This window comes from Rhincodon typus, unplaced genomic scaffold (genome assembly GCF_021869965.1).
Source record: "Rhincodon typus isolate 14 unplaced genomic scaffold, sRhiTyp1.1 hic_rhity00000725, whole genome shotgun sequence".
NCBI lineage: Eukaryota > Metazoa > Chordata > Chondrichthyes > Orectolobiformes > Rhincodontidae > Rhincodon > Rhincodon typus.
In genome coordinates, this window is record NW_025966363.1 from 9,393 (window position 1) to 37,355 (window position 27,963).

Genomic DNA, 27,963 nt, shown 5'->3' on the forward strand with positions numbered 1-27,963 from the left:
TTCCATTGATGTTCTGAATTACCTGAAACTATCTTGCTGTTATCTCCATCTATATATTCTACCTGTGCACTTTCCTCTACTTCACCTGAAGTGCTATGGAAGTTTGATTTCTAAATCTGTAGGACCATAACATGGTATCATGTGATTTCTGACTCAGCTACTAAAACATAGGTCTTTTGGAACTAACTTGTGAGCATCTCTCTTCTAGCTTGGTCCTGTGGCAAATTGGCCTTCCATATGTAGAATAATGCCTTCTAATGGCATTGAGTCCACCCACAGCAGGTGGACTGCAACAGTTATAGAGCAGCTTGCTGCCACCACCAAGGGCAACCAGGGATAAGCAATAAATGGCCAGCTAGTGATGCCCACATCCCACAAGTTAAAAACCATTTTAATCACTTTCTTTCCAAGTTAATTACTTTAGCCTGAGTACATTAAAATTTCCAAACTTTGAAAGCTGAGCAATAGTTCTCATTGGACTAGTGTACAACCATACTTCTGACATATGGCAATAATTAATGGCTAATCCTCTGTTTGCTTTTAAAAGCAAACTTCAAATTGAAGAAATTGTGGCTGTGGTTAACACTGCTGCCTCAGCACCAGGGACCCATCTGTCTGTATGGAGTTTGCAGTGTCTGTGTGGGTTTCCTCCAGGCACTCGGGTTTTCTACCACAGTGCAGATATGCAGGCTAGGTGGATTGGCCATGCTAAATTGCCCATAGTGTTCAGGGATGTGTAGATTAGGGGGATGGGCCTAGGTGGATGCTCCAAGGGTCAGTGTGGACTTGTTGGGGCCAAAGGGCCTGTTTCCACACTGGGATTCTATGAAGCTACACATTCTCAAGGCAGGCTGTAGGTGTGATTGATCCTGCAATATCGTCTGATTGTAAAGCATGTTTTTGGCACACTAATTGATTCAGAATTTGGGCTTAAACTTTGAACTCTTCAACTGTGCTTTGAACCCCATGTACCATATTGACCTGTTTTCCCTCTTAGGGAAAACAAAACAAGATCATTCTTGGAATGCTTATAGCTGGCATTTGGTATATTTGACAAAATGTGCAGTATAACTGCAGTTGCCTATCTGGTAAATCACATGGGCTCTGTTTTACAAGGAAGGAAATTCCTAAGGGTGCTGTGATGCAGTGATAGCATGGCTCAGGAGTTTGGCAGAGGCTTGGGTTCAAGTCCTAATGTCATGGATATGCATGTGAGCAGGCTGATTATTGGTAGAACATTATGTAAATTTGCCAGTTAGTCATTGAAACAACTACTGGACCAATGTAGCAGATTAGCATCACCTGCACAAGAATGGCATGCAAAATCTTGAGCCATTTTGGGACTTGTGGTATAGTAGCAACAGCCTTGGGTTCAAGTCCCACCTCCAAAGGTGCATCTTAGATTTGTAAATGTTCAGGTGTTAAGCTAGTGTAATGGTAAAACCAGTGGACCCATAACCCAGTGACAAGCTAATGTGCTTCCTGTGGTGCAGTGATAGTGTCTTACCTCTGCACCAGAAAGTCTGTTCTTGTCCCACTTGTCCCACTTGTGTCACTGAAGCATTTGAAGCTGATTTTCTTTTTCAGGGGACAAGTCTAATCACTAATGAACCAGCAACTGGTATGATATTTTCCAATGCCATTTAAGGCCATAATTGTGGTATTGTTTCATGCTGGAAAAATTAGCAGGTGAATTCATGCCAGCTAATAACTTTTTGTACAAATATTTGAACAAAATCTTTCTCTTCTAGCTATAAAAATGACATCTAGGAAGAAAGTCTTGCTGAAAGTCATTATCTTGGGAGATTCAGGGTAAGTTTCTTTACTTTTTTGTCTTAATTTATGTACTTGACAGTTATCTTTAGCAAAGAGGATTTAACAAAAGTCACATTTGGTAGAGCTTTGCTTCCAAATGTGCTACCTCTGAAGTTAAAGCAAAATGCTGGAGAAGCTCCACAGATCTGGCAGCATCTGTGACAAGAAACTAGTCAAGTCTAATATGACTGTTCAGAAATGAAAGGGTTGGGAAATGTTCTTACACTTGAGGTGTGAAAGTGGAGAAAGCGTTCCTTACTGATCCCATAATATACAAACAATGGGAAGGGGAAGAGGTAGAGCATGACTGACTGTCTGCTGAAGTTGTTGAACTGAGCTCCAGAGGCTATAATATGCCAAAACAAAAGGTGTTGCTCCTTACTCCAAGTTCTGGTTTGCCAGAGCACTTGCAGGCCCAAGGCACTCAGTATGATAGCAAGGTGATTACTGAAATAAACAAACAGACCCTTCAGTCCAACTTGTCCATGCTGGCCAGATCTTAAATTAATATGGTCCCACTTGCCAGCACTTGGGCAATATCCCTTGTTCATATACCCATCCTCTTGCCTTTTTTAAATGTTGTAATAGTATCGGCCCCCATATAACAAATAGGAGATCCAAGTCATTCTACAAACAAAGGCAGTCACCCAGTTTGCATTTGCTCTTGCCAATGTAAAGATTATTGTGAAAGGTAAATAGATTGAAAATGCATTTCCTGCAAGCAATGCATTTAATGGCCATGGCCCAAAAATCAACCTTCAATGAGACAAATGGTAAGTATTGCAACTTTAGCAGTTGCATAGGTGGTGCCATGGAGTGGGCAGGGTTTCATGGAAACATTAATTCCATATTTACATAAGGCAGTTGAGCTCAGATCCCAAATTTTCAACCTCAAACTTACTTGGGGTCCTGGCTGCCAGGTTGGTCACCTGCTAAAGGGTACATTCTGAAGACCATATCACTTTTTTCTAACATAAAGGCAGCCTATACTGGAGGTTCATTCTAAAACCACCTCCCTGTGGTGCCCCACTAATCACTTTCCTGATTTAGGTGAAGGACTTCTACTTTACACGGATTTGAAGTTCTCATTGATCTAGTGAGTACTCATTCTGATCCAATCATAAACCCAATGACCTGATCACTTGCCTAGCTTAAAGTACTTTGCTTTTTGCACCTTAGTAAAATCTAAATTGTTTTGATAGACATGGCTTACCTAATTTAGGTTTAGTCCAAAGTAATGAGGGGCATATAGTTAATGGCAGTTGCCTTCACCCTAGGATGGGGGATTTCAAGACTGGGACACAGGGTGAGAAGAGATTTTAAAGACAGGCAATTCACAGAATGAACTTCATGAAGTAGTGGATGTGCACGCAATCACCATATTTTATGTTTGGATGAGTACATGAATAGGAAATGTTGAGGGATATGGGCCAGTTTGGGATGTTCAACATAGAAAACAGACCCTTCAGTCCAACTTTTCTATGCTGTATGACTGGCTTTTAGGGTAGTTGGAAGGTTGTTCTGCAAGTCTGAGCATAAGATATTAAGGACTTCAATACTAATAGTAAATATTGACAAGATCTCACTCAAACTTGTTGACACCTCTTTTGAAGACCTCCCTTCCCCAGTTGGAATTGGAAAGGGTTTGTGGTATGGTTAGACACTAAGACTTTTAGTATGAGCTTATTTATATTAAAGTATGGAACTATTTCCCCCTAACTCCATTGGAAAAGGAATTCTGAAGATCCCAAGAACAATAGAAAAGACATCTTCCAGTTCCAGGATAATTTGATTACAGTATCAATTAACCTGAAGTTAGATTTTCATTCTACTTCTGAATGGTCTTGCATCAGACCAAGGTGTTGCACTCCTAGCACCCTACCATATAGGACAAGTAACCAGAGGAACTAGCAAGTTTATTAAAGATAATATTGTACAATCTAGTAATTCTGAGCAATAACTCAACATTAGCCATGAATATTTACTCTAATGGCCAAAGGGGTAGTAGGATTGTCAATGGATGTCAGTGATTTAGATTTGCCAATCTAGAATGCATTGCTGTTGGAGGTCAATCTAGTTCCTCCCCTTGCAAACAAGCTTTTAATTATAAAAATCTTCTGAAGATTAGGATTTAATGAATTGCTTCAGCCAACTGGGCCTGGGCTGAATGGCCATCCTGAATATTGTAAAGGAATTTTAACCTTGAAGTGTTTTTTGTTTTGATTATTCATGCATCCAATTGGTCCTTTGATTAGAAATACTACACTGTCAATACTTGGACTGTACCAGACTCACAACCAACTTGCTTCGTCTAGGGCATACCTATGTTGCCACTTTAAATATGCATAAGAAATGACCAGGATAAATTGGTTTGCCCTCTGGGTTCCTTAAGATGTTTTGCTGTGCAGTTGAAGGTGAATAATCTTGTACAACTGGCCTCTTTTAAAGTTAGCTTGTTCACCCAGCTGTTTCCTTAATTGGAAGAATAACTTTAAAGCCAGTTTAAACAAACCTTACTTGGTAAACTAGAGGCAAATTTCAATTGTTCCCCAGCTTACTCCTGGAATAGTCTTGCACTTTTTCACTTGTGCAGCTCTTCATACTAAAACCTTATCCAGTACAATGTTAAGAAAGAAGCTAAACTAGACTTCATTCTAGCATGGCTAGATATAGTAGTCAGCCCTTTTGTCTAGATTTTGTGTAATGAACTATCAACAGTCTAACTTCCTTTTTCAAGGAGATGCTATCCATCTCCACCCAGAATCATAGCAGTATTTGTGCTGGCTGCTTCCAAAGCAATTGAAAATTAATTTCATAACCTTGCCTCCCCATTAGCTTTCCTTCTGACCTTTGTCCCTCTTTTAAACTTGGAGGTGGGGAAGTGCAGGGTTCTTACCTCAACCACTACATAATACTTCATGGCAACAAATGACCTGTAGCAAACTATTGCAGACTGCTACTTGCCCTTAAACACTTTCTCCCAAATACAGGAAAAGCCCTCTTCCCCTTTTCCTATTGCAACTCTTCAGCTTTCTCTGCAGTGTAGTAGTCTCCACCACCTGTCTAAATCTTTAAATCTATTGCACTTTTATAATTATAATTCAGTTACACTTTTGCAAGAGCAAAAATATAGGGCACAAAGACCACTGCACATCTCATTAGTATTGGGTTTTTTCACAACTGTTTTGTGCCTTCAAGGCTTTATCTATTGATATGTGAATCCTTGGATCTGCTTGTGTTTACATTAAATGCACTCCTTGTTTTCCCCAATTGCCATATATCTACCACATTAAAATTTCTTGCCATGCTTTAAATTCTCTCAACACTTGATTACAGCAGACATGGACTTTTTCAAGCAAAACAACTTATTGATTTCTGCACATGAAACGTAACACCTTAACTGAAAACTGAATCCATGGTCTCTGAATCTGAGGTTAAATAGGCAAGTAACCCATTGAAGGTCATTAATTGATCATTACTGGGCACTTCAAATTAATGAAACAATGTATTTTAAGTTTGCCACAACTGGCTATAGGCTAACTGCTGTCTGGTTGCAGGTGATCAGGAGGTGGAGGCTAGGAAGAATTAAAAAGTACTGTGCTGGAATGTCCTCTATCTCAAGGCAACTTAAAGTAGTAATGGATGCTTCAATGCCTTGGATGTAACTTGAAAGACCAAAAGCCAATTTAGTTGTTAATCACCTACGTGGGGATGTTGTGACTTCACCTGAGTGGGTGAGACTTGAACCCTGACCACCTGGTTCAGAGGTAGAGCTAGTCAAAGCCCTTGACTAACAAATTAGAGCTAAATAACTTTCTGTGCAAAATGCTGAACAGCCTTTCTGTAATGTTTTGTTTCATTTAATACATAACTTGGCTAGCTATCCATTTGTAGCTGTTTGAAAGTCCCAGTGTTTTCTTTCCTGAATATAGATGTCTGACTTTTCCTAAGTCACCTGGAAAAGGTGCCAGTGGGTGGTAAGCTTGCCCCAATGCAGTCCATGGCACAGATATCCAGAGTTCAAGGAGTTGAACTGCAGCAACAGCAAAAGAACAGCTGAGATTTCCAATTGGGATGGTGTGACTTGGAGGCAAACATGCATGTACCCATGCATCTGCCTTTCTAGGTGGCAGCAGTGAGCTTTAGTTTTGGTATTTTCAAATGTAGTGACTTCTGTAGTTGTCAAATGTGATTAGTCTCTTCTGGTACTAGAAGCAATGCTTGTGGCATTCAGACTAGACTTTTTTGTCACTATTGAGGTTCCTAACAGGATTCTAGGGGTTTAATCATCCTCTGGGCTTAATAAAATTCTTGGAATATTTCAATTTTCCAGAACTTGGCTGTAGCACCATGTAAATTGCTGCCAGAGTGTCAGTTCTTACTGAACTGAACTTTGAGCAGCTATGAGCAGAACAAAGACTTGATGTCTCACTTCTGTGGCAAGCTACAGATTATGAAGGCAAGCTCTTGCCATGGTGTTCTGTACTTGTGGCTGTAACTAGAGCTGCAGCATGCACAAACAAATCTGATGTCATGCCTTCAAGCCCAGCAAAACAAGTGGTGCATAATAAAATGGATTGAATCCCATTAGTGTCAAGATGAATTATTCCCCCACTTCAAGTGTCTGCTGATGCAAATGCTGGTAGTCTTGTGCTGTAGCGGTTTTAAAAAATTACCTTTAAATTGGATTTTAACTTCACATTAATTTGATCACATGCATCACCTGCTTCTGTATTGTCAGTTGGTTAAACTGCTGAATTGTTCCCACAAAGTGGGTGGGAATATGTAAATCTGTAATTTCAAACAATAGAACATTAAAACTAGTTTTTATTAAAAAGGCTTGGCAGAACATCAGTGTTAGTTAGGTTACTGTAGTATCCTTTCCTTCATGCAGTGGCTACTTTTGGTAAGAATAGTCAGCACTAGCATGCCCCACTAATGAAGCACTAAATCAAATGCCAACTTCAACTGCCTGCTTCTGTTTTAAACTGTTCTCAAAGCTTTGTGCATGTAAGTACAGGAGGATAATGTCTAAAACTGCAGTGTTGTAACCTTCATTCACTTGAGTGGTGAATTTGAGTTCAGTACCAGCTGAGAAAATGGTAAAACACCTCTGCATGCAGCTGTCACTGTTACAAATTATTATGCAAGGTTTTTGCTTTACCAAGCTTGGTGGTCTAAAATACCCATGTCAAAATGAATGAATTCAGTTCACTACTTATAAAAGATAAGCTTGAGTTTTGAACATGTTGCTTATGCAAGCACTTGAATATAAGGTGCAGAACAGTTAAGGGAAGTATAATTCAGTTGGCATCATGACTCCAACATGCTCTTGTCAGAAACAAAAAAGTTGTCTGTTTACAAAACCAGTGTTCTTTGTAATCTAGTTTCATTTCCTGTCTGCCATGTGCCTGACTCTATAAAACCACATTAACATTTAAACACAGCCATAAATTGACATTTTTAACTGAGCTGCAAATGTTTTTAGCAGAATGCAACTACTGCAGTCCTGTTCAGTACTCAATATTTCTTGATTCCCTATCCACAGTTAAAATTCTCCAAGAAACTGCACTGTCTACAATTTGACCCCTTAATCTTATTTCAGTTAAGTTGCCTGTTAATCTAAACTGCATCAAGCAGCTTGACAGTTGAATCTTAAGGTGCCTAGTACTCCAGATGTGTCAACCAGTTCATTAAGTGAAGCCTAACACCCTTTGTACCAGAACTGGACACAGTACTTCAGAGGCCTCATCAATGTCTTGTACAACCTCTGACCACCCAACTCTTAGACAAAGGTCTGAGCAGTGAAAGCAAGCATGCCTTAACCACTTCAAAAATGAGAATGAGGGTCCAGTGTTCCTGTTCAGGCTTGCCCTTCAGAGGAAGGAGTGGGGAATGCTGGATGACTAGACAAATTGAGGCTCTAAGAAGCATAACAGACATAAACAGCAGGGATCATGAATCCCTGGAAAACAAGGGCATTAGGAGTACACTTGAGGGAAATCAGGAGGGCAAAGGACATGGCTTTGGCATATAGGGTTAAGGAGAATATTAAGGGATCCTACCTTGTGTTAAGGACAAGAGTAATGGTGAGAATAGGCCCCTTAAAGATCAGTAAGGCTTTCCATAGAACCACAGGAGATGGGTGAGACAATGGAGTATTTTGCTTCTTATAGATAAGGATATGGAATCTAGAACCTGGTGAAACAAGTCTTCATTACAGAAGACAAGGTGCTGGACATTTTAAAATACACAAAATCCCTGTAACTTGGTCATGTGTACCCTAAACTTTGTGGGTAGCTAGGAAAGTGATTGGGCCTCTTGCTGAGATTTGTTTCATTGATAGCCACAGATGAGATGCCAGAAGACTAGAATGTGACTCATTTGGTATCCTTAAGATAGTAAGGAAAGACTGACATGAGTGCTGTAAGTAGATATGCATGTATTTGGAAAGGCAAGGACAGATTAGAACAGAAACCTAGAAAATAGGGACAGGAAAAGGCCATTCAGCCGTCTTGAGCCTGCACCACCATTCAATACAATCAGGCAATTTCAGTATGCCATTCCTGCCCCCTCCCAATACCCCTTGAGCCACAAGGACCAAATCTAGCTCCTGCCTGAATGTATCAAATGACTGAGCCCCAACAGCTTCCTATGGGAGAGAATTCCACAGGTTTGTAACTCACTGAAGAAATTATTCCCCTCAGTCCTGTGGTTTATGCCTTATTCTTTGGCTGTGACCTATTGTCCTGTTCTCGTGTTGAGAACATTCTACTACATCTAGCCTGTCCAGGCCCATCAGGATTTTTAAGGTCCCTCTTATTGATTCCAGAAAATACAAACAAAGGAACAGTGGATGATGTAAATCAGAAGCAAAAGAACAATTGCTGGAAATGCTCAGCATCTGAAGAAATCAATGTTTTGGGTGCAGTGACTCTCCAGACTTCAGTTCTGAGGGAAGGGTCACCAGACAAACATTCTTTTCTGGAAAAACCAGAAGCTGCCAGACGTGAGCTTTTCCAGCAATTGTTTTTCCAATGAAAGTTGATCAAGTCTGTCTTTGTCAGTCCTGCCATCCTAGGAATCAGTTTGAACTTTTGCTGAACTCCTCTCAGTAAGGCTATCCTTCCTCAGACTAGGAGACCCTAAAACTGCCCACTATACTCAAGGTGTGGCCTCCACCCAAGCCCTGTGTAACCATTGAGACATTCTTACTGAGATTAATTTCATCTTGCCATGAAAGTGCATGTCATTAGCCTTTCTACATGCTGACCTTTAGCAACAGTTCCTCCATGACACCCATGTCTTGTTGCACCTCATGTTTTTCCTAATCTGCCTCTGTTTCTGGGACCAAAGTGGATAACCTTGTATTTGTCCATATGTATCTACCCACTGCCAGTTTGTCCAAGTCCCCCTGCAGTGTCTTGGTGTCCTTACAGCACATTGCCACCCAGCTTTGTCATCTGCAGACTTGGAGATGTGCCTTTCAATTCCTTCATACAAATAATTGTGAACAGTTGAGGTCCCAGCACTGAACCCTGCAGCACCTGACACTCGAAGGACCTGTTTATGCCACCTCTCGACTCCTGTTGGCTAACTGGTTCTGTTATCTATGTTGATACATTACCTGTGATACCATGAGGTTTTAATTTTCTTTACTAAACTCATGTGGAACCTTGTCAAAAGACTTCTAAAAGTCCAGATAGTGTCCACTGATTCACCATTGTCAACTAGTCACCTCAAGATGTCAAGCATGATTTCCCTCCAATGAATCCATGTTAACTTGGACTTTTTGTCTCCATTTTCCAAATACTTTAAGGATGTAATTGACTCCAATGTTTTTCCCACCACTGTCAGGCTAACTGGTCTATACTTCCCCACTTTCTCCTTTTAGCTGCATTTAGCTACTCTCCAGTCTGGAACTTTCCAGGGTCTACAGAATGCTGGAAAATGATCAATGCATCTGCTATTTCTAGGGCCACTTACTCTGGGTTTCAATTCCATCAGGTTTCCCCAGTGCCATTTCTTGACTAAAGGATTTCCTTCTGTACCTCGTCCATGCTTGACCTTCTGTCTCCTAGCATTTCCTGAAGATTTTGCCCTACTTTAGGGAAGACAGATCCAAAGTATTTGTTCAACAGGCATGCCATCTTTGTCCACAAACTCCCCCGATTCTAACATGTTGTCTTCACCAGTTTTTTTCTCTCCACTGAAGCTTTTTTGCAATCTGTTTTCTGCAAGCTTACTTTAATCTTTCCCTTTCCAAATTCAGAACCTTGGTCAACCTCCTGAACTTTAAATTTCTCCTAGTCCTTGGTTTGCTTTTTCTGGTCAACTTGTACGCCTCCTTTTTTTGGCTTTAATGTTCCTGATTTTTTTCTCCCCTTTGCTGGCCATGGTTGAGTCACTTTCCCTGTATTAATCCTATGCCAGACAGGATGTACAGAAAGTCTGTCCATGTTCTTTAACTGTCTCATTGCCTATCCACTGTCAACCTCCAGGATCCTTGGCCAGTTATCCTAGCTAATGATGCCTCACACCATCAAAGTTAGCTTTAAGTTCAGGACCCTAGTTTCAGATTTGATTGGTCACTTTCCCCAAAAGGACTGTTCAAAATATGGTAGAATTCTTTACTAAGATAGTGTGACAATGTTGCTAATTGATCCTCCTGTACAATAATCAATCTAGGAGGGCTTGCTCTCTAGTTGTATCTTCAACATTGTATCATCAGCATGGTTGTGTGGTGGAAATTGTCTCTAACTTGGTTTGAGGTTTTTAAAGTGAATGAAGGCAAAGCATTGGATGTTGTCTATGGACTTCAAGGCCTCTAACATTCCACGTGCTAGCCTGGTTAGCAAGGAAAACTGAACTAGCCACTTGGGCACATGACTGAAAAGCAACCGTCCACAGTTTCCTACTTCAGATTGGAGGTGCTGACAGGACTTTGGTCAGATGCTCCAATGGGCTGCAGAGTGGCAAATGGAGACTTAATTTAGATTAAATGAGATGCTGCATCTTTAAAGACAAATTTGGGGAAGACTTGTACACCTTAATGGTAAGGAGCTGGGGAATGTTGAACAAGACCTTGGAGTGCAAGTTCATAGTTCCTTGACACTGGAGTCACGGGTAGATAAGATAGTGAGGGCAGTGTTTGGTATGCTTGCCTTTATTCAGTGGATCAAGTGTAGGAGTAGAGGTCATGTCTATTAAGCTGCAACATTGATTATGCCACTAATGGAATACTGTATTCACCTTTGACCTCCTGCAGGAAGGATGTTGTGAAAATTAAAAGGGTTCAGAAAAGATTAACAAGGATTTTGCTGCATTTGAGCTATAAGGAGCAGCTGAATGGGCTGTGGCTCTTTGGCTGGAGTATTGGCAGCTGGTGGTGACTGTTAGAGGCTTATTAAAATCATGAGGGGGCATGGATAGGGGAATAGTCAGGTCTGAGTCTATCTGACTAGAGGGCATTGGTTTAAGGTGAAGGGAAGGGACCTGAGGGGCAACATTGGATGGAAGGAGCTAAGAAGTGGTGAAGCTGGTACAACTGACTTCTAAAAGCCATCTGGATGGTTATGAATAGGAACGGTTTAGAGGAGTATGGGCCAAATGCTACAAATGAGACTAGATTTAGATAGCATGTCTGGCCAACATAGACAAGTTGGACTGAAGAGATGCATAGCACAGAAACAGACCCTATGTCTTCCTCTGATATAAATTTCAAAATTTATGTACTTGAACCCCTAGTCTCCATTTGCTAACACTACCCAGGGCCTGACCATTAATTGCATGTCCTATCCCTTGTGTTTGTAAAATGCAACACCTTGTTTATTCAAATTAACTTCCATCTGCTACTCAGACCACTGATCCAATTGATCAAGGTAGTTCAGTATTTCTGGCCTCTACCTGTCCTTGGAGCCACAGCATTTTTATATGACCGGTCAGTAGTCCTTCCCTTTCCCTGCCTCCCCACATCTTAAATGGGAAGAACCCTTGGTAATGTCAAGGGGTGATGGCTAGCTTGCTGCAAATGGTCATTGCCCAGCACTTCTGGGCATAAATGTTGTCACTCGTCAGCTCAAATTGAATACTATCCAGGTCAGTGTGTTTGGGCATGGATTCTCAGATGCTGAAATGATGGTGCTGAATTTTGAGCAGTCAGTGAAGATTCACACTCCTGACCACAACACTGGGCCTTCATTGCATCTGGGAGTTAAGTCTAGAACTGTACCCTGAGGAGCTCCTACAGTTTTCCTCGAGCTGAGAACTGTCTAGCAACCACAGACATCTCCCTATGTGGCTCCAGCCAGTAGAATTCTCTTTCCCTCTATGCCCCATTCCCATGGATCCCAGCAAAACTTAAGTCCCTGCCATAGACTGTCGACTGCAGTCTTGATGCCAAGAGCAGTTATTGTCCAAGTTTGAACTACGACTGTATTGAAATAGGAGCTGAATGTTTGGGGTCTGCCAGGGCCAGACAGTCAGTGAGCAAGTTATTGCTTGTCTGGTGCTATTTGACAGCTGCATCACCTTTTTTAACTGTGGTTAGGTTGAATCTATCTTTTGTTTTCTGCATAGATAGGGTGACTGCTTTGTAGAGCACCAGGTTCTGGCTGCATTAAGATCCTGAGCTTCCAGTTGCTTGGTGGTTCAACACACCACCCTGTTCCCTGGCAGATGTCTCTAGCTTGTCAGTGTTCCAGCAAAGTTTAATTTCTGTTTGGGAACCTGCAGCCCTCTGGGCTCAATGTAGAGTTCAATAATTTCAGGGCTTAAACTCTCCATGTCCCAGCCCTCTACCCCCATACACAAGGCCTTGTTATCTCAGCCTGCCATTGCATACTACCTATTAGCCACTAACAGTCCCCCATTAACAGCTATTCACCCTCCAAACCAGAACTTCTGTTTTGTCTATCCAACTGCTCATCTCTTGTTTTTGGCCTCATCTTTTATCCTATTTTACCTCATCCCCTGTCTTCTCAATACAAATTATTTCCCAGGCTACATCCCTTCTGAGGGTCACCAGATCTGAAACATTAACTGCTTTTTTGTTCAGATGCTGCCAGATCTGCTGAGCTTTTCTAGCAACTTCCATTTTGTTCCTGATTTACAGCATCTGCAGTTCTCTTGGTTGTCACTTCCATTTCCACCTACCCTTTTATTACAGAAGGGTGGCCATCACTTAGTCACCTGTTTCCTAGTATCTGGTCACTGTCTGATCAAGGTTATGTCCCAAATTATCATTTTGTAGCCATGTCTCTAATGGCTACCCAATCATACTGGCATTCTCAATTTTGTACTAGTGTTCAAATTAAGGCTTAATTTGAACCTTCTCACTCTAAATTCTAGTGTTTGACTCTAGGATTAATACTCTTCTTTCTCTTTTTTTTGGCCTTCTGTCCTACCAGTCCCAAATTTTATCCCTTAATTCCACTTTATTTTTGAATTAAAATAGTCTTTATTTCCCTACTTATACAGTTGGCAAGAACACCAGTCCCAGAAGATTCAGGTGGAAACAACACCACAATCCCCTTCTCCCATTGCAGTCTGAGCCTCTAACTCATCTGATTCCCTGAGCAATTTTTACAGTTCATTAATGCAGAACTGCAAGGTGTGACTTAATTGGCATCTGGTTACTATGCTGATCACCTCCTTGTCCTGCCCATGTCACTAACTACCTGGATCCTCCTTAACACAGCAAGTTCTTCAGCCCTCAGCAGATGTCCTGGAACTAGGATACAATAAAGCCTCCTAGACCTGAACTCTTTGCAAAGAACATTGTCAGCTTCCCTAACTATACTGTCTTCTATCTGTATTCCTCCTTGGTTTTCCATGTCATGATTGGCTTGTTCACCTTCCAGACCACATCTAAACAGACAAACCACAAGAACCTGAAATCTGTTCAACAAATGAATTGGTTGAGGCTTCTCTGGGTTTCCCTTCCTTGCCTTACCACTGACCACTAAGCAGCCCAACCCAAAGATGCAACTGCTTCCTATTACAAAAGAACCCAGGACTACCCTCCACCCCACACAACCCACCAAAAAAAAAATCAGTAACTGTAGTGACTACATAGCTTGTACTCCAAAGGTCAATGCATACTCTACACAAAACAACACAGCATAGGAACAGGCCCTTTGGCCATCCAAGCCTGTGCTGACGTTTTGCATTCATACTAAAACTGCCTTCACTTACACAATGTATATCCCTCTGTTCCCTTCCTTCCTATTCATGTATACACTTTAACTTTGGCAGTGACCAATACCTATTCTCTCCCCTAAGGTTCAACATGGTCTCTGCTACCATGTGTTATTAATCATCAGTAGTAGTGAATCTATTCCCAAGACCTTTTTTCTAGGAAAAACAACCAAACACCACTATTTCATTGCTGTTTTAATTTCCTTAATTGCTTGGTTCCAGTCCTATTAGTGGTGCTAACTTTGAGTCAGTTGTTGCCTAATTGTATAGGCAGTTAGGCAGTGAAGATCCTGTTTAGCTGTTGTGCTGTTTGTTCTGTTGCTGGCTTAAAACCCCAGCTTGGAGCTGGCAACGACAGAATTCAAGTTTAGGTTTAATGCCAGCTACAAACTAAGTCTTTGTATAAAGACTTAGTCTATCTTGCACAACAGCTGTGTGCACTCCATCTAATTTAAAAATACATTCACTTGTTCTAAATGCCCCACTAGTATCTCAGCCAGGGAACATATTTGGTTGCCCATTTTGTACTCTGGTACAAGCCAAGTTTGTTCAAACCCTACTCTTAAGCCAGTGACACTTCAAATACCTGTGCCTCAAGATGTTTATATTTGTGGCTTAGTTAAACCATTTTTCTGACAATCGGGGCACTTGTATATGGCTTTGCTGAAAGTACAGTTGTCACTCTAGCTTGAAGCATTATTGGTGACCTTTCCAAAATAAAGTAGGGAATTTGGAAGAGGCTTGGTGAGAAAGTAGCAAATTCTAAAGTGGGTGGTGAAGAAGAATGGCCATACCTCCCCTTCCTAGATAGGAAGATACTTGAGTGTAGTATAAATGCTGGCATGGACTTGTTGCACAAACACCAAACCAAATCATTCTGGCTGTCTTGTTGCTGTAAAAATGCTCATGTAAAATTAATACATCAAGATTTGTTCCACTTGGAGTGCATATGTAACTGGTCTTGGATATGGCATGTGGGGGTGCTGACTTTGATCTTAAGCTGGCCAGTTCAAACCAATGGGTCAACTCATTACCAGAATTCTCTACTCCAGGGTAAACTTGTTGTGAAAGATGGTCATTATTACAAGCTGTACCTATTTTGACTCTAGCAGGAGCTAGCTGAACTTAATTTGAAGGAAATTCAATACTTGAGATTGGCATCTCTTAACCAAACTTTTTTTTCCCAGGGTAGGGAAAACCTCCTTGATGAACCAGTATGTAAACAAAAAATTCAGTAACCAGTACAAGGCAACAATAGGAGCAGACTTTCTCACAAAAGAAGTGATGGTGGATGATCGATTGGTGACAATGCAGGTAATGCCAAACCAAATTTACTTTGCTAACTGTAAAGCAAGCTGGCAATAGCATATTTCACAAGTCAGGTCTCCCAGCTACTTTAACAAAAGCCCCATGTCTTTTCTCGGGGCTCAACAAAAGCATAGAATACTAAGCTTGCTCTCTGTAGTTGTGAATCTTCGGTCTGGTTACTCAAGTTCTGTATTTACATCCTTCAAGTCTTTAAGAGTTTTATCATCTGTGGCTAGTTAAGGACAGTCACATTTAAGGAGCCTGTACAGCATGACCAAGATTAATGGCAAACCAGGAAAAAACCAGACCAATTTTAGAAGCCAGTAAAGAATGACATGAGGGGAAAGGCTAAGTGGAAATGGTTCTTTAAATTGGTCTTTATATGGGGGCAGGGGGCAAAGTAGCTAGTGATCACTGTCTCTTTCCCTGGAGGCTAGTGGGAAATACACAGAAATGTTACATGACATACAAAATTCCTCTTGGGATGCTTTATCTGTTAAAAGCTAAGCTTCAAGGCAGGAGAAGTGAGTTTTCTCAAGTTTTTAAAAAAAAAAAAAATAGGACTGAAAGCTGACCAGTCTCTTGGAACTGATGGCTTGCATCCTATGGTGAAGTTGCTAGATGTGATGGGATTAGAATGAATCTAAATTTGCCCCCAGAAAAGCAGAAGACCAGACGCCAGTTAACTTGTTACTTTTTTTTAAAAAAAAAAAAAAAAAATCCACTCTGGAGGCGGTGGCAGGTCATTCTGTTAACTAAACAGATGTTTAACATGCTTTTAACACATCTTGTAACAAACAGGTGCAAATAAAAGGGAGCCAGTTGACCCCACTCTGGGAGGGGATACAAATATCTTCTAGAGATAAGTGTAGATGAAAGACCAGTTGGCTTGCAGCCAAGTCACATTTCTGATTTTGAGGGCCACAGGGATCAGTCCTAAACCTTCCAATATTTGGCCTTTGTTTTAAGGACTTGGGTGAAAGGGCCAAGCAAACTGCAAACAAGGCAACCTGTTGAGAATGGAGTCAATAAATTTGGCAGATGAGCTGCATAACCTGGATTGAGCTTGTCTAACTTGAAGTTGACTTGCTTTGGAATTTTCCCAGCTATTTAGAGAAAGAAAATTGCATTTTTTCAAAAGCTTAGTTTAAGGGAGTTAAACGAAAGGCCTGATATCAAATCATCTGATCTTATTGAATGGTGGAGCACAGTGAATAGCCTACTCCTGTCAACATTCTTGACACATTCTGTGCATGTAATCCTAGATACTGAAAAATGCTGAACTTGGGTGTCTTGTGAACACCCAGGTTGCATGGATACCAATATTAACAGGCCCACATTCTGGCAATAGTACTGAACTGTGCTCCAGAAATAACTGCACATTAAGCCAACCTGTTCCAATACAGCTACAATGCTGGCATCTACCTGACATGAAAAACCTGCATAAAGCAGGACCAATCCAAACTGGTCTGACTAACAGTATAACCGTGAAGGAACAAAATTTGCTGGAGAAGCCCAGCAGGTCTGGCAGCAGCTGAAGGAAAAGTTAACACTTCTGGTACTTAGAACCATTCTGAAGAAGGGTCACTGGACCCAAAACATTAACTTTTCCTTCACAGATGCTGCCTGACTTGTTGGGCTTTTTGAGCAACTTTGTTTTGTCCCTGACTTACAGCATGTGCAGATTTCTCAGTTTTAACCCTGAAGGAAGATGGTTGTGGCTGCTCCTGGTCAGCCACCTTGGTTCCACAACAGCTATTTCCAGTCCAGTGATCTGAGGCCAGAACTAAGTCCATATGCAGCAAAAGCTAAAACATGTAGCCTTGGGCTGATCTGTGGAACAGAATTTACTATTTCTCATGGCACCTCCCTATTTCATTCAATGGGACTAACCATCCCTGAATAGCCCACTCCTGATCCCCAGGGATGCCATGGATCACAAATTGACTGGGTAGCTATATAAAAGCTACCCATACAAACTAGGAATTCTGGCCAGAAACTCCTTGTCTCAATACTTAGCCTGCCTTTTAGAAGGCAGGCTGAGTAATGGCATACTCATCATGCCTAGATGGATGCAGTTCCAGCAGCTTGATGTTACCAGCCAGGGCAAAGCATTTCTTCTTGCATACATCCATTACCTTCAACAGCTGCTCACTTCTTCTGAAAGTGACAAGAATATAGCATCCTGTAAATGAGTGACTTGCCAAGTCTTTGTTTTAAATAGCACCTTCCAAGTGTGACTTGTATGCACACTTGTCTTGTAGTACCAGCTGTCCCTGCAAGTTTACAGATGTTTGTCTACCACAGCTCATTCATTAGAAATGGATGTCACTGGCAAGGCCACTATGCTGCCTATAACTACCCTTGAACTGAGTGACTTGCTATCCCACTTGAGTGGGTCTAGTGTTCTCCATGCCAAGCAAGTAAAGATGGTAGATTTACTTCCTCTACAGGCTCAAATGAACCAAGTGGATTTGTCCAACAATCAAATCATGTGATCACTGATACTTGCCTTCAAAGTCATTTGAATTAAATCTTAAATCCACTATCATGGGATTTAAACCTGCTTCTCCACAGCATTATCCTGTGCCTTTAAATACCCATAACATTGTACCAATAGATCTTTAACATTGACTAGACTGGAATCAAAAGATTTTCTGGTTTTCTAAAAATAGTGGAGAATGCAAGTCCAGACTTAATGTTTAGTAAGTATTTAAACTCTGCTTTACTATTGAGTTGCATAATGCCTCCAGTTAAGATTTTGGCTGTTGGAAGATCACAACTAGAATGAATGCCTGGCATGAATACTTTCAGAACTCAACCAATGAGTTTTTAATTACATGTTATGGTTCTAGGCTCCCCTCTGGGGGTCTAAATTTTGAAACGTGAGATTTTAAACTGTTTCTTGTCCTTTTTTTAGATCTGGGATACAGCTGGACAAGAACGGTTTCAGTCATTGGGTGTAGCGTTCTACAGAGGAGCTGACTGCTGTGTGCTGGTCTTTGATGTAACGGCACCCAATACATTCAAAACACTTGATAGCTGGAGGGATGAGTTTCTCATTCAAGCTAGTCCACGAGATCCAGAAAACTTTCCATTTGTTGTCCTTGGAAACAAGATTGACTTGGAAAACCGACAAGTATGTATAACTTGTGTATTTTGTGCATGTACCTTTCCATGTGCAAGTTGCAATCCTGAATTTCTTGGTGCTTTGGTTCCCTTGTGCCATGTCATAGCCCAGTGCTGAAACTTGCCACTAAATCCTATGATTCCTCAACACCAGATGACAAGTTGGACTCAGCAACCTAGAGAATTTCTACTTTAAATTGCTGGACAGACTCAGCAGGTCTGGCAGCTTTGGAGGGAAGAAAGCTAATGTTTAGGGCCTACTTCTGATTTTCTGAAGTCATTTGGACTTGATGTTAACTCTGCTTTCTTACCACAGATGCTTGTAGATCTACAGTTTCTCCCTTTTTTTTGTTTGGTTTCCAGCATCTGCAGTTTTTAAGAACTTCTCCTTTTTTGCCCTCATACTAGTAAAAGCCTTCCACTTGTGGGCAGGAAGTGGTTTAATCCTGTGCTGGTATTTTTTGCCCATTAAGCTCTTGCCCTAGAGTAAGGCATGGTGTGAAACTGGAGTCACAGCCAAACTCTCAATGATAGCTTTCCTTTCTGAAAGAATGTTATACTAGGTGAAATTATTTCAGACTGGGAGCCTAATGACCACTTTAAACAATTAAAATTCTCAACTGCTTTAGGATTTGCATTTATTTTCTCCAGATAACTCATTCTGCCTACTTTTACCTGTATCTTGGGAGGCTTAGATTCTAGAAGACCTAGCTGTACAGACACTCTTCCTACAGCAGAGAAACCAGGTGTTTGGAGTTGGTTACCTGAGCCTCCACTCATGTCTTCTAACATTTAGACTGCTCAATGTAATAGACAGCACTTGCCTAGAAATGAGTTGCTTTAAAGCAAAGCAAGGAAATCACTTGGTTTAGTGGTTGGATGCCACAATTCCTAATCCCTCTAAAGGAGAGTACTATTGTTTTCCTTTAAATTAGAAGCCCACCCTCTCCCAGCCAGCTGTACCATGAACAATGTCACTTTAAGATTTGCATTTTGTGTAGTAGTTTCAATGTCTTGCCAAGTGACCTATTAAGTTTAATCACCTATTGTAGGAAATTCATCAGGTGTATCAAACTGATAATATCTGATCTGCTTTGAGGGGTAAATATTAGCCTCAACACAGGAATTCTATTAAATTGTACTATGCAATGCTTAACTCGAAGCAGACAGGTAGCTCCTGAGGACACTGCCCCTCCTGGGCCCCCAGTGCAATATTCCCTGAATGTTGCATTAGGAATGTAAGCCTTTTCTTTGAAATCCTGGAATCAAATCTAACACTAAGCATGAACCTCCCACTTGAAGCCAACTAAGGCACAATAAATACAGAAGCTTGCATCCAAAACTAAAACTCTGCCTTCCGGTAGGGACTGGGATTGTGTAGCTCTGTGCAGGTATACCTGCACAAAACAGATACTGCAGGAACTCTGATTACTAGTTTGTCTCCCTTTTTTTTGTTTTTTCTCTTTCAGGTCACTGCAAAAAGAGCACAGGCATGGTGTCAGAGCAAAAATAATATCCCATATTTTGAAACCAGTGCAAAGGAGGCAATAAATGTGGAACAGGCTTTTCAAACAATTGCACGGAATGCACTTAAACAGGTATAATCTGTTCTTTGAAACTAGTTGCATACTATATGTTCAGTCATCTAGTCAGCACTAGTTGTCATGACATGAGGTACTTAAAGGCACAGTTTTGAAGAGGATCTCATTTTAAACTGTTCACTTGGTCTTGACCACTTCTCTGCAGGGATTGGGGTTGGCTCCTCTTTTGCACCCCCCCAACTCACATTTGATTCCTGGCTTTCTGTCCTAATGTTGGGGGTGGGTTGACTAATTGGCACCAAATCAATTAAGCAGCTAATTTACTTGAGACTAATTGACATACATCTGTTTCACCCTGAAACACTGCATAAAGGTAAGAATTGGACTAAGCCACTTCACTGGAGTGTTTTCCTCAACTGTTTCTCCTCCTTACTGTTAAGATGTTCTTGTTTTGCCCACTCAGATACACAATATTAATAGGCCCTCAGTCCAACTTGTCCATGCTGACCAGAGATCCTATATAAATCTAGTCCCATTTGGCCCATATCTCCAAACCCTTGAGGCATCTGGATGGGTGTATGAAATGTTATTGTACCACCCTCCACCAATCCTGGCAGCTCACTTCATACATGCACCACCCTCTGCATGGGTTGGCAGGGGAGTTTGTTATCTTTCTCTCCTTAAACTTAGATGTCCTGTTTTTGATTCCCCTGGGGAGAAGACCTTGCCTATGTACCCTATCCATTCCCCTTGTATAAACCTCTATCACCCCTTGACACTCCAGGGAAAATAGCCCCAGCCTATTCAGCCTCTCCCTATAGCTCCAATCCTCCAACCCTGGCAACATCCTTAATCTTTAATGAACCCTTTCTAGTATCACAGCATCCTAAAGGAGGGAGACCAGAATTGCAATGTCCCATACAGCCATAACATGGCCTCCCAACTCTTACACTCCATTTTCTACTGAAGGCAAGCATGCCAAACACTGCCTTTGTTATTCTATCTACCTGGCACTCCATGTTCAAGGAGCTTGAACCTGCCCTGCAAGGTCTGTTCAGCAACACTCCCTCTAGGACCCTTGCCATTAAGTGTATAAGGCCTGCCCTGACTTGTCTTTCCAAAATGCAGCACCTCTTTATCTGAATTAATCTCTATCTGCCACTCCTTGGCCCATCTGATCAAGATCCTGCCCTACTCTGGTAACCTGTTCACTGCAGATGACACCAAAATTGGTGGCATTGTGGACAAACTTACTAACAAGTGTTCACCTCCAAATCACTTAAGACAGCAGTGAACCCAGCACTGATCTTCTGGCACGTTTTGCTGGTCACAGGCCTTTAGTCTGAAAAGCAACCCTCCTCCCTGTCTGTCCCTACTTTCAAGCCAGTTCTGTAGCTAAATAGCTGGTTCTCTCCATGTAATCCAACCTTGCTAGCAAGTCTACTGAAGAACCTTGTTGAACACCTTAAAGTGTGTATAGATCATATCCACCACTCTGCCCTTATCAATCCTCTTCAATCTCAAGTAGTCAACTTTTTTCCATGCACAAAGCAGTGTTGACTATCCCTAATCAATCCTTGCCTTTCCAAATACATGCAAATCCTGTTTCTTAGAATCCCTTCCAACATCTTGCCCACCACTAAGTCAGGTGCACCCTTTTTAAAGGGCAGATTAATAGCTTGAGTTTTACAACTGATGTGAAAGATGCATCTTTATAGCAAGAAAGGGGGACAAACATAATTTGTTTCTGTCCTCCCTGACAAGTCTCCTTCAAATGGGCCCTGATTCAGTTCCAGAATTGAGGCTTCACTGGATAATCACTTGTCTCTGGTCTATGCACATTCTCTCCTGGCACTTTCCCTTTGTATGCCCCCAACTCTTGTCCACCACCCCACACATCATCCTCCTACACCCCCAAAAAACTACTTTTCCTCTCTGGGAAAAGTGTAGTCTAAGCACTGTTTTTCTTTCAATTTGCTTTCCAGCATCAAAAATACAGATGATTCTAGCTGAAAAGGCCACATGATCACCCCCTACTTAACCTACTCAAAGTATCTTTCCCCCTCCTGCTTTTTGTCCATTTTTGGTGCTGACTTCAACAAAACCTACCCCCTTTCCTATTTCCTAGTACTGATGACCACTGCTGTAGCCACTCCTTGAATGAGTCACTAACAGCAACACCTGCTTGTCTAGACTGTCTCCATTTTGGGAGTTGACGTATTCCAGTCTTTCTCAACCTGTTCTCCTGTGACCTTATTTTTGATTTAAGTTTGTAGAAGAACAAGAGCTTTTGAACAGCACTTTGCAAGGTGGGGAACAAAGCAGGTGCCATAATCAGTTTGAAGACACCAGCTTTGGAGCTAAATTTTAATATGGAGATGACTCTGCATTGATCCCAGCACTCAGTCACCATAGCATCTTGGAAGTATCGCTTCTGTCTCCCATTCAAGAACTTGCACTAGCTGCCCCTTGTACTCAAGAGGCACAATGAGGACAGTTTAAAAAGCTGCTTAACTGAGAATTTCCACTGAGCAGAGTCTCCATTGTAAAATTGCTATCTGCTGCCTCTGATCATGATTGGGGTTTGGTTTTTTGATGGGCATCCCAGTTGGGGAAACTTTAACTTTAAATTCCAACTTCTATCATTACATCCTCAGTAGCTCATGTCAGGTGAGGAACAGCACAAGACATGTTTTATCATCTGACCCCCAGTACTTCATGCATATCAAACCTCCACTGCTGATGACATTTCCCTATACAATGGCTGCTTTTTTAAGCAAGCATTCAGTAGTGAAGGAATCCAAGCCCTACCCAAGCTTTCACTCCTGGAACTGTGGATACTTCACTTTTTTTCTTCTGGGTTGTGGTGGTGAGTGTTCTTGTGCATGTTAACAGTGACACCAGTTTAGGTTTTTATTCCATAGGTTCTTCAAACTAGCTATATAGACTTTAAATCTGTAGTCTAAACCTCAATTTAATTTTTCCTAGGAAACTGAAGTGGAACTCTACAATGAATTTCCAGAACCAATCAAACTAGACAAGAATGACCGGGCAAAGACTTCAGCAGAGAGCTGCAGCTGCTGAGTGTGGGTGGGAAAGTTTCCTCAAATCAGGCCTTGACACCAGTCCTCACCCTGCCCTTTCCCCTTCCTTCGACCACAAGCCAAGATTCCTTCATGCACATTGCGTAGTGCCCTTTGTGCACAAGGAGGAGTTGCATCTCATTAGCAGAGCTGTTGTATAACTGGTAGTAACATTGGAAGGAAACTAATGTATACTGAACAAAGTTTATTGTTTGAAGACCCATGTTTTACAATTGTACTATAAAATGAATAATTGATTTTTAAAGTCTGTTCTGTCTAAAAGGTGAGAACTGGAAATGACCAGTGCTCTCTTTCCCAAGTCTTCAAAGCCCTTTTTTTTGAACTGTTCTTGGAGATAATTTGAGGGAAAGCCATCTTGCTGTGGATTATGTTCACCCTGTTCCTTATCTGCTCCATATTTAGTGTTGCACATTGCCCCCCCCCCAGCTCATGGGTAAGCTTGATGAAACTCCCTATTTAGTTTGAACTGATTTAGATCTTGGGACAAGGGGAATAAAATGCTAAATGGGCACCAGCAATTCTTGGGAGATGGTATGACCAGTCCATACTTATTGGCAAATAAAAGCAAATGACTTTGGTCCAATATTCCATAAAATTCATCAATTGCTTAGTCTTTGCATCTGGGTTTTCAGTTAAGTGTTCTTAAATTGATTTTACTTATGCTTTGAAGTACTGTATGCAAAAATCAGTATTAAAGTCAACTTGTTTTGCCTGCAGCTACCCATGGAAAAGATTAGTAACATGAAGTTACTTCTGAACAGACTTTATGTCTGGTACTAGTGACTGTTTGCCAAAGTTGCTAGTCTTGCTTCTTAGCTTTAAATTACACTTCCATCTACTTCTTACAAAGGTTCACATTCTAGTAACTGGGATAAATCTCTGTAATCATGAGGATATTGCCAATAAATAGAACAGGAGTGACTTTGTGTTTCATTCTTTGTCTCTTCAGATATGTTGAGTTTTTGGTCTATTTGCTTCATCCAGACAATTACCCCCTCATCTCAACCCAAAGTTTTGCCTATCTTGAATTCTTCCCATTATTAGCTACCCTGTTCTGTTTTCCATCTTGTCTGTTCTGAGTAACTATTGAAGATCCATACTAGTTTCCACACTGGAAAAAGTATTGACTCACTTATACAATTCAGTTCCAGGCCATCTCAGTTTAGTTTTTTATTACTAATTAGCTGGGTACAAGGGTAACTTGAGCAAGGCCACTTAATGCATAGGCAATCCAAGCTCATGAACGAGATGTTAGCAAAGATGGTGGTCAAGTATTGTATATAAACTTTCTACAGTGAGCAACCTCTTGATCCAGGCCACTTGTGGGATCAATTTTTTCCTTCTTTTCCCAATCATTCCTTTTTTAGGTGGCTCTACACATTGGTACTAATGACAAGCAGAAAGGGACAATATTTCTGCAGAAAATAAGAAATTAGGCAGGAGGTTTTAAAGTGTCATTAAGGCTAGTAATGTCTAGATTACTCAGTAGTACATGGCACTGGGAGTAGGAATAGGAAGATAGGCCTTCATCTGCCCTGCTTAAGGAGCTAGGGTTCTCTTTCTTTGTTTGGACCATTGGGACCTCTTCAGAAGTAGAAGTGACACAGGATGGGTTGTACCAGAATTGGAAGGGAGCTAATCTACTGGTGGGGAGACTTGCTAATGCTACTTGGGAGGCTTTAAACTAATAAGGGGATGTGGGACCTAAAAGAGCTGGTGAGAAGTAGTTGAGGCTGGTACAGTAGAAAAGGGAAGTCAGCTAAATGCTCAAGGCAGGGAACAGCACAGCAGAGGGGTAAGACTGAAATTGAATTGCATTTCTAATGCAAGATGCCTGTCAGGTAAGGCAGATGAACTTCACCCATAGTTGGAGCATTGGAATAAAATGTCATGGCTATTACAAAACCTCCCTCAAGGACAGGATTGACTAGCAGCTCTGTTCTGTGTATAGATGCCTCCAATGGCAAGGGGGAGGAGTGGTGTTCATGGTTTAAGATAACATTACAGTTGTACAGGGGAATATTGGGGGAGAATGCCCAGCTATTTTATGGGTGGCACTAAAAAGGATGATCACCCTTATGATTACAACTGCCATAAATCTTGAGCGCTTGGATAGAGGGGGACTTAAGTGTACAAGAAAATTAATATCTGGATCTCTGTAGTAGAGGAGAAAAACCCACTTATCTTGGGGCAATAAGGCAGGGCAAGTGACTGAGGTCAACAGGAGAGTACCTTGGGACAAATAATCAAACTACATCAGTTCTATTCACTTCAATAATTTTAATTAATCAGCATTGGTAGTCAAAAGGCCTTATTTAAATAGTTCCTATTTAATACTTTAAAGTTGAGGCAGGTTGTGGGTAAAGGGATGGTTGGAAAGTGGGAGACCTTCAAAAATGAGTCTGGTGACAGTGACTTCCTGTTAGGGTGAAGGACAAGACTAGTAGCTGTAGAGAATGCTGCCTGTCTAGAGAAGTTGAGGCTCAAGAAAATGGAGGCATCTGTCAGACACAACTGGGATCAAATGAATTCTTGGAGAATTAAAAGGACAGTTGGAGTATAATTAAGAGGGAAATCGGGAGGGTGATAAAGGAGACAGCTTTGGTGAATAGGATTCTTTGGAATCCTTTACTTCTCCAACTACAGGGCAAGAATAGGGCCTCTTGGCTGGCTGTGTTGTCCTTGTGTGGAACTATAGGAAATGGGTGAGATACTAAAATATTTCTGGTCACCTTTTACTGTAGCAAAGAATGTGAAAGCTAGGGAACTTGAGGTTAAAAATGATGTTTTGGTGCCCATATCTGAGGTGATGGCAATTTTAAAGTTACATAAATCCCTTGGACCTGATCGGGTGTCTCCAGAGCTTTGTGGAAAGCTCAGATTTTTGGGGCCCCTTGCTGAGATTTATCACCAGCTTTGGGTGGGGGTGCCAGAAGACTGGAGGGTAGCTAATGTGGTGCCATTCCTTTTTAAAGGTAAGTAAAAGCTGGAGAATTGCAGACTGGTGAACCTGATGTCAGTGGTAGGTAAGTTTTGGAGGTGTTTGAGGGATGGGATTATACCTTTTATGGAAAGATAAGGATTGATTAGGGATTGTCATTGTGGCTTTGTGCGTAAGAAACTGTCTCACTAACAATTGGTTTTTGCAAACAGATGACAAGAAAAAGGTAGTGATAGATGTCTATGGACTTTAATGCACTTGAGATTCTGTTTGGTAGACTGGTTAGATCCTGTGGAATTGAAAGGGAGCTAGTGGGTAGGATGCAAAATTGGTTTGAAGTGACGAGGCAGAGGGTGTTGGTAGGGTAGGGTTTTGTTTCATAGACTGGAGGCCTGTTACCAGCACTGTGCCACAAGGATTAGTGCTGGGTCTGATGCTTTTCAACTGTCATGATTCCTATGTGAATGAGGTATGGTTAATAAGTTTGCAGATGACCCCAAAATAGGTGTATTGGACAGTGAAGAAAGTGATCTCCATTTACAAGGGGATCTTGCTCAGATGGGTTGAGGGAGAGGGAGAGGCAGATGGAGTTTTTTTTTTAGATAAATGCAAACCAGGGCAGGGCATGTAGTTAACTCCCTGGAGTATTGCCAAACACACGCCCTAGTCCATTTCACAACCACCAACATCACCCTCCCATCCCCTTGTTGGCTTGCTGACTTGGTTTGTTAGTTCAGACGTTTCATTGGAAGCTGCACTGATGATGTTACGCAGCAGGATATTGGAACGTATGCAAACTTCCAGCTCAGTGACCCAGCATCCACAACCCAAGCTACAAATCTACTCCAGAATCTTAGTAACCACACTCCCCACTTCTTCTCTTCCCTGCAACCCCCACCCCCAGAGGCCAGGGGTGGGGAGATTTTGAAACTGGTAAAGTCCACATTGAGGCCATTGGGTTGTAAGCTCCCAAGGCAGAACATGAGATGCTGCTCCTCCAGTTTCCAGGTGGCTCAATGTGGACTTTACTAGCTTCAAAATCTCCCCACCCCCAACCTCATCCCATGACCAACCCTCCTCTCATCCCTGCCTCCTTGACCTGTCCGTCTTCTCTCCCACCTATCTGTTCCTCCTATCTCACTGACCAACACCCACCATTGCCTACCTGCACTCACTATCACCATCCCACCTACCTTTCCCAGCCCCACCCCTCCTCTATTTCAGAACCCCCTACCCCTTCCCCAATTTGAGAAGGGTCCCGACCCAAAACGTCAGCTTTCCTGTTCCTCTGCTACCTGGCCTGCTGTGTTCCTCCAGCTCTACACCTAACCCTTCACCTCCCTGCTCAACATCCAAGAGCCTAAGCAGTCTTTCCAGATGAAGCAGCATTTTGCTTGTACCACCTCCAATCTTGTATTCGCTGCACCCACTGTGTCCTTCTCTAATCTGATGAAACAAAAGCAGACTGGGTGACAGCTTTCAGACACCTGCTCTGTGCGCAAGCAGGACCCTGACCTTCCCATAGTGGGACATTTTAATACAGCATCCTGCTCATGGGCCCATGTGTCTGTCCTCAGCATGCTGCAGTGGTCTAGGTGCATCACAGCACAAATCCTAAGAACAAATTCTTCAGGCTCGGCACTTTACAGCCTCTGAACTTAATGTTGAGTTCAACACTTTTTAAATTGCGAACCATTTCTTCCCTTTTTCTCATGTCCTTTCCCTCCAAGTCTAGGGGAAGGTACACCATTGTTCTGCCATTCTCGCATTCAGATCACTTAATCTGAACTATCAATATTTTTCTCCAAAAGTGGCCTCCACCCACTTACTCCCCACCACCCCTCCCCCCCCGCAAAAAAAAACTATAGCATAAATGCCATCCCTTCCACACTTCAGCTCTGAGTCACCCAGCCTCAACATTGGCATA

The 27,963-nt window shown here is 41.8% G+C and overlaps 1 protein-coding gene across 1 annotated transcript; it reads left to right on the forward strand.

Moving 5' to 3' along the window:
* The first annotated feature begins 1,742 nt into the window (after positions 1-1,742).
* Positions 1,743-24,016, forward strand: rab7a (RAB7a, member RAS oncogene family). The gene is made up of 5 exons (XM_048621513.1): positions 1,743-1,812; positions 15,201-15,327; positions 18,242-18,460; positions 19,920-20,048; positions 22,980-24,016. The coding sequence occupies exons 1-5, from the start codon at positions 1,760-1,762 to the stop codon at positions 23,073-23,075; spliced, it is 624 nt and encodes a 207-aa protein (XP_048477470.1). The 5' UTR covers positions 1,743-1,759; the 3' UTR covers positions 23,076-24,016.
* The last annotated feature ends 3,947 nt before the right edge of the window (positions 24,017-27,963 follow it).